The sequence below is a fragment of the Oryzias melastigma genome, linkage group LG7 (assembly GCF_002922805.2).
Source record: "Oryzias melastigma strain HK-1 linkage group LG7, ASM292280v2, whole genome shotgun sequence".
Taxonomy (NCBI): Eukaryota; Metazoa; Chordata; class Actinopteri; order Beloniformes; family Adrianichthyidae; genus Oryzias; species Oryzias melastigma.
This window is the reverse complement of record NC_050518.1, coordinates 32,048,304-32,058,314: the sequence shown is the minus strand read 5'-3', so window position 1 is coordinate 32,058,314 and position 10,011 is coordinate 32,048,304. Positions and strand designations below refer to the sequence as shown.

The 10,011-nt window shown below is 38.6% G+C and overlaps 2 protein-coding genes across 6 annotated transcripts in view; one reads left to right on the top strand and one right to left on the bottom strand.

Annotated features, from left to right (window-relative positions):
• Positions 1-3,305, bottom strand: part of LOC112141326 (tumor necrosis factor receptor superfamily member 14) — a gene marked incomplete at its 5' end in the record, with an annotated part of 25,998 nt that extends 22,693 nt beyond the window's left edge. Inside the window, 2 exon segments of the mRNA XM_024264434.2 lie at positions 2,701-2,944; positions 3,180-3,305. Coding sequence (XP_024120202.1) covers positions 2,701-2,944; positions 3,180-3,305 — 370 coding nt within the window.
• The window catches only part of LOC112140035 (paired box protein Pax-7), a 629,290-nt gene that overhangs the window by 166,915 nt on the left and 452,364 nt on the right, over positions 1-10,011 (top strand). The gene's annotated exons all lie outside the window — the stretch shown is intronic.

Genomic DNA, 10,011 nt, shown 5'->3' with positions numbered 1-10,011 from the left:
AACATTTAGATTTAATTTATCTTTCACTTTCTAAAAGAAAAAAAACAAAAGATTCAAAAATGTTTAAATGACTCGAACAAACACCAAGAAACCTTTAAAAGACTAATGCTGAAAAAGTCAAAGTAAATTCACATCATGAAGTCAGAAGTTAAATCTATAAGCTAACAGCAGAGAATAATCTCCAGAAAAACTAGAAAAGTCGCATTACCTCCGATAATGCTAGTGTGAATGCATTATCGTATTATTGCGGTTGTTGTAAATCGCGTAAATTGCTTAAATTTGCAGCGTAAAATGTACGAATTCCAAAAGTTCGTGCATTAATTTCCTGAACGTGCTGAACGTTTTGATACCTAGATTGTGTAAATCACATAAAGTGTGCTTAAGTTTTTAAGTACCGAAAAACGTACGGAAGTGGACATAAACTATAATAATAATAATAATAATAAAGAGAAAAAGAATCACTATAGTGTGAATGCATTGAATGCATTCACACAATAACTCGTTCACATGTTAACAGATCTTAACTATATTCATAGTTTGAACATCAGCTTTAATAACTTTACAGAATAAAGTTAAACAAACTTTTCCAGGATTTTACTGTAACCTGCTGAACAGACTGAAGGTTAAACAAAGAACATTTACTTACTTCTTCATTTACTGATTACTGAAGACCGTCACTCCAAACATGAAAATACTCCTTAAAGCTGCTCATCAAAAACACATTTTCAGTCGTTTTTGTTCTTATTCTGATGTTCTTTACCTTAAAAAAAGCGCAAATTATAGATCGTCAAAGCGCGAGAAGAAAATCAGGAAATGAGGCGTTTACCGTCAGGGGAAAACCAGTATTTAAATCAAGAGAGGAGACCGGACATGTGACCTGTGATGCGTTTAAGGACCGTGTGGAAGAACCAGTTTTCAAACCAAAGGAAGAGAAACAGTAAAAACCAGAACTATAACTTACAGTCATGTTTTCTACGAGTGTAGCAGAACAAACAGTAAAGAGATCGAGTACATTAGTCATTGTAGAGCAAACTCACACCAGACACAGACGCTGTTCAAAGTTTATTAAAAATATGTGTTAAAATACAGTCTCCAACAGTAGAGGGCGCCACTCTCACATGATTTTTTTTAACCAAGTTTCACCTCCTGTTTTTTTCTCCGGGGCTACAGATCAGATTTGTTTTTAAGCTGGTGAGGCTGTGTTCCCTGAATGCACCTCACTGACAAATGAAACATTAGAACATATACTGATAGATATAAAACGGGTAGAACACATTAGTTATGTGATTAGTGAACAAAAGAAGGCAGCTAGATAAATATTCATAATGAAATCAAACACATAAATACTAAGAGTTTTCATATAACTTATTGTGCTTAACAAAGATGAGAAGAGTTCTTGCTATAATATGAAATTAAATGAATCAAAATAAAAAAATCTTATGAAAACTACGGTTCAGTTTATGAAAAAATAAAAAAAAAAACTAGAAAAACTTTAGAAATAAAAACAAGCTTTTGACTTACAGACAATTAAGTTTTACCAGAACAAATAATTAACAAAAAAGGACAGAAATGAAAATCATCGAAAAACTTTGATTGTATGCAATCAAAAGGCAAATAGTCAATCATTAAAACACAAAAATATATTTATTATTATATCTTCATCTTAAAAGTTCTGTACAAGGACATGAATGGAAGGAAAGAGTTCACGTTAACATGTTTGACATTACCAGGAATGATTGTTAGAAACAAATATTTTATTTTACATTACTTTGTGAGTCTTTTAAATAATCTTTCTCCACTCATGCAGAGAAAAATCAATTTATTTTCATGGTTGTGACTTGATCTCTTATGAATGAAGACAGAAGCTCCTCCCATCACGCCGCAGTAAAGATTAAAGTTCATCTTTTGTCTAACGTCCAGTTTGAGTTTGATGATAAATCTTCATCAATCATGAACCTGCAGGAGCTTCATGATCCAGATCACAGAGTCCAGAATGAAGAAGAAAATCTGAAGATTTTTTTCTGTGTCAGAACCCAGAAATCCAACTGGATTCTGGAGAACATGAAGTCCACAGAGAACAGAGACTGGACTCGTGTTTATGAGGTTCTAGTTTCTGCTGTGAAGAGAAAAATGTATATATTTTTATATTTAAATGGAGGATCTGATCTTTTAGCTGCAGACAGTAAACGTTCTTTAGTCTCACCTGATGATGTTTCTGGGAGGTTCAGATAATCAAATTCTGGGTTGTTCTCAGACTGCAGGAAGATTACAGATTAAATTTAGATTCTCAGAGAAAAAAATGCTTTAAAATGTGTGAAATGTCAGTTTTACAAACAAACATACATCTGATGTTTTCCTTTGAATAAAAAAAGATTTCAAAAATTTTTAGTAACTGAAACATTATTTTATCATTAGAATATTTGAGTGTTTTCTGTCATTCTCACCTTTTTTTCAAACATTTTATTTTCTCTCTGTAGACCCATAAAACAACTATAACTATTAAAACAACAACAGGAACTAAAACCCCGATCACTATTCCTAACACATTCAGACGTTGTTCTCCACATCGAGCATCAGCTGTAGAGGTTCCTGCTTCTATCAGCTGCAGGTTTTCTGCTTCACATCTGGATGAACAGAGGAAGAGTTTTACAGCAGAAGCTTCAGATCAACATTCCTGTTGGTTCTTGGAGAAGCTCTTACTGTGTGTGTGGCTGACAGGACGTTCCTGTTCCATCTGAAAATGTTCCTGTGCTGCAGTCAGAGCACTCAGTGTCTGTGGAGGCTGTTCCTCTCTGGCTGATGTACTGTCCTCCTTTACAGCTGCTGTGTTTCTGTGCTGCTCCACAGCTCTTTGAGGACCAGTCCAGGCAGAAGAACCCGTCCTGAGGTTCACAGACCGAGTCTGAAGTCAGAGTGCACTCCAGCTTCACTTTCAGACCAGAACCTGTCAGCAGACAAACACATTACTGTGGAATGTTCAATAGAACAGCTTCAGTTCACAAACTTACAGGATTCTTTAACAGTTCTGATGTCAATCTGCTTTAGTCTGGAAACATGTTAATGTGACGTCATTTAAGCACGAGCAGGAAACAAGGAAGCTTTTATTTTGAAAATACAGCAATTAAAAGTTTGAAAGATTATAACAAACTAATAACTTAATTATTTCAATAGATTTGTACCTGAATAACATGAAGAACAGGGTTTACAGTGTTTTAGTCCGTTAGATTTCTCATTATGAGTTCCTTCAGTACACGGCACACAGGAAGTAGTTGTGAACTCTGTGCAGTCTCTCTGAACTCGACTTCCTGTAGAGAAACAGAAAGAGATCTTTGTGAAATAATAAATGAAAGAGAATTTCAGTAGATCTTCAGATCATCATCTGATGATTACTGATAAGATTTTGTTTGTGAGAGTCTTCTATTCATCAACAGTAATAACTTTTAAGCTAAAGCAAACAAAGGCTATGACCCTAACTACTAAACAACTATATGTTGCAGAACTATCTAATAGGGGTGTAGGAAAAAAATCAATTCAGTGATACATCGCGATATCTTGTCTGGCGATACTTGTATCGATTTGAAATGTTGACATGACAATATTTTTTTAATTATGAGTGTCGTTCACCATCTTGCTTTTGTTTTCCACCTTAACCTCCGGCCACTAGTTGGCAGCAGAGCGCACTGGGCCTCTTTGAGCAGCTCTACACCGCGACCAAAACCACAAGATCTGTCAAATGTTCACTTGTCGGAGAACTTGACATGTTCTGAGGCACGTGATCATGCTGTAGTATCGCGAGACTGACAGGTGTGTGGNCACGTATTCACTCATTTACGACACTTTAGCTAAAGAGGATTGTTCTGAACCGAACCACGTATCACTACATCTCTTTAGAAACCTCACAAACATCCGAACGAAAGACCACCGTCGTCTCAACAAAGGTTAATTCAGTTAGCATGCTAGCGCGGCCTCGTGCTGCTTACTTCCGGGTCACGATAGAAACGTCACACTAAAAATTTTCAAAACTAAAATCCAGTCTATAAAATGCTGAAAACAATGAGTTTATTTTTTGTTTCGAATTTATTTCACTTGAAATAGTCTGAGTATGAGTTTTGATTTATTTTTTTGTGCCACGTTCTTATCGTGCCCCGGAAGTAAACAGAACCAGGCCGCATTAGCAGGTTAGCTGCGTTAGCTTATGTTGAGACGACGGGGGTGTTTTGTTTGTGAGATTTGGTTATACGTGGTTCGATTCCAAACAATCCTATTTAGCTAAATGAGTGGAGAAGTGTTGAACGTAAAGACAACGTGGCTGTGATTGTGAGACTAGCAGACCTCACGAACGTCCCAACGAAACACCGCCGTCCTCTCAGCACAAGCTAACGCTGCTAGCTAACGCCTCGCGCACACAGGGAAACATGTACACATATGAACAATTCTGCGACAAACACAATTTTAAACCTCCTTTATCTGAATTCATTAAACTACACAAAGCATTGCCTAAAGCATTTATTAACCAAACACGTATTGTAATAACATACCACCCTATAAATCCACGATAAGGCAGTTTATGTATTAATGGGATTTCAATTATTGACAAAAAATGTACCAACCACTTTATTAGACAAATTCTCACTAAACATTTTTTCCCAGGTAAAGTTAATAAGAACGACATAGCTCATAAATTTATTAAATCATCTGTAATTAAATTAAGAACGCTATATTTAAAACTTCCAATCCAACCCAAAGTTAAAGAAACACACTTTAAAATCATGAACTCCATTTACCCATCCAAAGATTTATTGAAAAGACAATTTAAAATTGAAAACAACTTATGTTCCTTTTGTGAAAACTCTGTGGAAACAATAGATCATTTATTTTTCAGCTGTTCCAAAACACAGCTTTTTTGGAACAACATATAAAGTTGGATACATCCAATAATTTTATTATCAGGTTCACCTTAGAGGATATTACATTTGGAGCTCTGCTGCCATCCCCAACAGAAGAACTCTGCTATAATTTAGTCCTATGTTTAGCTAGATTTTTCATACACAAACAAAGAGTGCTGAAAAGAATCCCTATCTTTAAGGTTTTTTTGGTCGAATGGAAATTGTATTTGAAATCTCTAAAAAACATTAATTCCCAGAAGAAAGTATATGATGCACTAATAACATTACCTGATGTGAATTGATATAACTTAAAACGTAATTATATGTTTATAGAAATATAAGAACTTTTTTATGTTAGTTAACACATGCACTACCTTGCTGATTGGTTGAAAATTTGCTTTTTAATTTGTTGTTTTTCTTTTATTTCTTTCTTTTGGTTTGCTGGCTGTAAACACCATCTAATTGTGTTATTTTGTTAGTTGACAGCTTAAGCTATGTTCTGTCATGTTCAATTGTTCAATAAAAAAAAAATAAAAAAGAGGACTTAGCTGCAGACAACAAGATGGCGGCCTTACATCATCAGCCGGAACCGGAAGTCTGTCATTTGAAGATACTTTAAGCAAAAAAAAAAAAACTTTATTGTATTTTTTTTTCAAGTTACAGAGATTCACAGTTAATTAGGCAATAAAGGGAACAATGAAACAACAAGGAATAGAAGTAAGCCTCGGGATTAGTTTTCACGTCAGGAAATTGAATTTTTCACATACAGACAAAGTTTTAATTGTGTTTTGTTTCTCAGAGTTTCGGATACTATTAATGTAGAAATTGAAATCAGAAAAAATACAATGAAACATGGTTTTCGTTCAGAGAATTTACACTTTTATGAATGTGATATTCGGCCAAAATAACCAAGAGATTTATTAAGAACAGATCAGAGTCCTTTTACATATTCTTTGATATGTGACCTAACAAAAGATCCTTCCAGAACAAAACAAAACAAGCTTTGACTTTGTCATGAACCAAATCGCAAATTTTCTGCCAGAATACTTTAACTTGAGAACAATACTAAAAAAGATGTATAACTGTTTCAGGACAATTACAACAAAAACTGAAAAGTATATCAATGCTCAATCTAAATCTGCTTTGAATAAAAACTTTAGTGGGGTAAACTCTATGGATAATCTTCAAAGACACTTCTTTTACTTTATTGGTGATCAAGAATTTATTATGGGTTTGCCAAACCTCCTTCCATGGGATATCCTCCATTGTACCATGGTCCGGGTGAATACCCGATTCTGATTGGCTGCTGGGTGTGGATTAAAAAGTAATATACCACGGTGATAAACCACACCTAAAAAAGAAGTTCCGGTGTAGGTAGCAGATGTGCTCGACCTGTCAGATCGGCTCGGGGGCTGGCGCATAGATGACGTGTAAGATTGTGATTGGTCCGGACCATTAGACCACTGTCACGTGACACGGGGAATGACACACTTCCGCCATAACAATGCACGGATTCCGAGGAGGTCCGAACAAATACGTTAAGAATGACAAAAGGAGAAGGAATATTTGCAATCAGCCGCAAAAACCTTGACAACGAAATAATCCGATCGAGAGGAATCATCACAGGATAATGATCGTTATTTTAATAGAGCGAAATTAGGCTGGGAAGCGTGAAGTTTGAGCTAAAGTGGGTGCTAGCAAGTAGCATGCTAGCTTGCTGTTGGTCGTACATTAAAAAAAAGAAAGTAATTATTCACACGTATTTTTCTAAATACATCCTGCCAATGTTGAACTTCTTTCTGGTCGCACGGACCGGATGAAGTCCCGCTGGAATATGCAGCACTCACGTTCTGCTCCGTTACACAAACACTGAGGAGAGCAGATGTTAGTGAAGGAGCTGTCAATGCCAAAATAATAAATAATAGCCCGATCAGATCTCAACACTTTTTTCCTTTATTTAATTTTTTATTTTTAATTAATGTAAATATCAGTTTCAGTACAGAAAATCCGCAAATTAGCCAATTCGTTTGTTACAGTTGTGTGACGTCATCACTAGTCGCAAGCCCCCGAGCCGATCTGACAGGCCGAGCACATCTGCTACCTACACCGGCCGAATATCATTGCACTACCAGAAAACTCAAAACATAAATTGAGATCCGTTAATCGACTGTTTGTAACAACAGATGGACAGCAGAAAAAAATGAGTGATTTTATTGTTTCCTTTAACTTGTTCGGTAAATTTGATAATTTTGAAGATTGGGATGCAGCAGAAGAGAAAGAGAGAAGAGAACATAAAAAGGGGGAGATGAGACACAAGGAAGTGACACCAGAAGAATTAAATCACTTAGAGGATGACAAGGACGAGGTAAACACAAAAAAAAACACGAAATGGGCAGTAAATATCTTTAAAGACTTCCTGGCTCAAAAAACATGGACATCAACTTTGAAAACTATACCGCCACCACCCTCAATGACAGTTTGCAGCTTTTTTACGCGTCTGTTCAGTCCACTAAAGAAAGAGGAGAATACAGCGTTGCCAGTTTGAAGAGCTTGAGAGCTGGCATTAATCGCCACTTAAAAGACATGAACATAACTAGCGACACCGTGTTCAAGAGCAGCAATGCGGTTTTTAAAGCAATAATGAAGCGCTACAGAAAGAGTGGAAGAGACACCAGCTCCCATCATCCTCGGATTCCTGAGTCGGACCTAGAGAAAATCCGATGCTCAACTGCGCTGTCTCCCGACACGCCCCTCGGCCTTGTCAGAAAGGTGTGGTTTGACATCCAGCTGTGTTTGGCTCGGCGTGGGAGGAAGGGGAGCCGTGAGCTGACCATGGCATCTTTTGCCATCCACAGAGACGAGGAAGGTGCTGAATATGTCAGCCTGTCACATAATCCTGAAACTAAAAATCACAAAACTCCAAACGACCCGCACAAGCAAAACCTAAGAGGATTTATGTTTGCAAGGCCCGGGGATCCTCTGTGCCCAGTAAAAGCTTTCAAGAAGTACATCTCTAAATGTCCTCCAGACGCAAAACTTCTTATCTGCACCCGAAGCGCTCCATCACCCCAGCATCTGAGGTTTGGTACTCCAGGGAACCGATGGGGGTCAACTACCTCGGAGAAATGCTTAAAAAAATAAGTGAGGAGGTCTGTACAATGGCATAGCCCTGTATATTTGGTATAACAGCTCTTCTGCTCTCGTTAACAGCCTGTGTGTCTTTTATTGTTGTTTTAAGGTGGGGCTACCGGGGATTTACACCAACCACAGCTTGCGGAGCACGGCTGTGAGTCGACTCTCAGACGGCGGTCTGGAATCCCCCCAGATCATGTCTGTGACGGGGCACCGCTGTGAGAGCAGCCTGCAGGCTTACTGGGCTCCGTCACTCCAGGAGAGACGAGAATGGAGCAACATTCTGTCGTCACGCAACGTCGCAACCAGCAGTGGTCAGGGTCCACAAAAGCTGAATCTCGGTCCTTCAAGCAGCAATGTGATGGACATGCCAGTGTCTTTTTCAGATTTTAGGATCAACGGGAATGTAGAATTTAATTTCAAATAATTATTTTTGTCTTTCTGTTGCCTATTTTCTGCTTCAAAGAAAGTTAAAAGGCTTGATGGTTGAAAATAATTGATTTATCAATAAAGTATTTATTTTTTCTCTCTCTGAACTGATGTTGGGCTGCACGGTGGCTCAGGTGGTTAGCGCTCTCGCCTCACAGCGAGAAGGCCCCGGTTCGAATNGCTTACTGGGCTCAGTCACTCCAGGAGAGACGAGAATGGAGCAACATTCTGTCGTCATGCAACGTCGCAACCAGCAGTGGTCAGGGTCCACAAAAGCTGAATCTCAGTCCTTCAAGCAGCAATGTGATGGACACGCCAGTTTCTCTTTCAAATTTTACGATCAATGGGAATGTAGAATTTAATTTCAAATAATTATTTGTGTCTTTCTGTAGCCTATTTTCTGCTTCATAGAAAGTTAAAAGGCTTGATGGTTGAAAATAATTGATTTATCAATAAAGTGTTTATTTTTTCTCTCTCTCTGAAATGATGTTTTGTTTCGCCTATAGTGACGATCAGCATTTATGTATCACTTTCCTCATCTTTCATTACCCGAAACGGTTATTTAATTCAGATTCTATTCATCATGCCATCAATTAAAAATATTTTGGAGAAAACGAAGCACTCTGATTAAAATTAAGAATTCAGTGAAGCTGTTGTCACATTTCTTTTTAAATAAATTTTATTCACGTGATCCGGAAGTAAACAGCTCGAGGCTTTGCGTGACGACAGAATGTTGCTCCATTCTCGTCTCTCCTGGAGTGACGGAGCCCAGTAAGCCTGCAGGCCGCACTCACAGCGGTGCCCCGTCACAGACATGATCTGGGGGGATTCCAGACCGCCGTCAATTCACGGAGAGACTCAAAACTGGCAACTTTACATGCTCCACACCATTTATCAAAAAGGACGCTCTTTTCACGAGCAAACTCAACATGTGTCTGAGACGCAGACTTTTTCTGACTTCTGAATTTCTGTCGGTAGGCTTCAGGCACCAGTTCATAAGCCCTTAAGACAGCTGCTTTTACTTTATCGTAATTCAAACTGTCCTCAAGAGGGAGCGAAGCTACAACCTCTTGGGCTTTCCCGATCATTTTACAGTGTAGCAAAAGGGGCCAAACATCACATGGCCAATTTAGTGTGCCAGCAATACGCTCAAACAGTGCAAAATATGAGTCCACTTCAGACTCACGGAAAGCAGGAAGTATGGTGATGACTTTGGTTATGTCAAACAAACCAGTGGGTGGACTGGTGGAAGGAGGGGCTGCATGTTCTGAGGATGCCGGTAGCAGAGTCTACGACTCCAGCTCCAGCTGTCTGATCCTCACTGCAGTGTTTGCCTCGATTTCCAGACGTCTGAGCTCCATCTGGGCTTGTCTGGCTTGTGCCTTTTCCTGGGCTTCAAACTGCAGGCGGGCGAGACGGACTTTCAGCCGTACTTCATCCCAGCTCTCACTCGATGAGGAGTGGGGGTTGTACCTGGGAAGGCTAAAAGGGGTTTTCATTTGCTCACCTTTTGCCTTAGCGGTATCACCAGGGGAGGCATGAGGCCCTGGGGGTAGCCCAACAG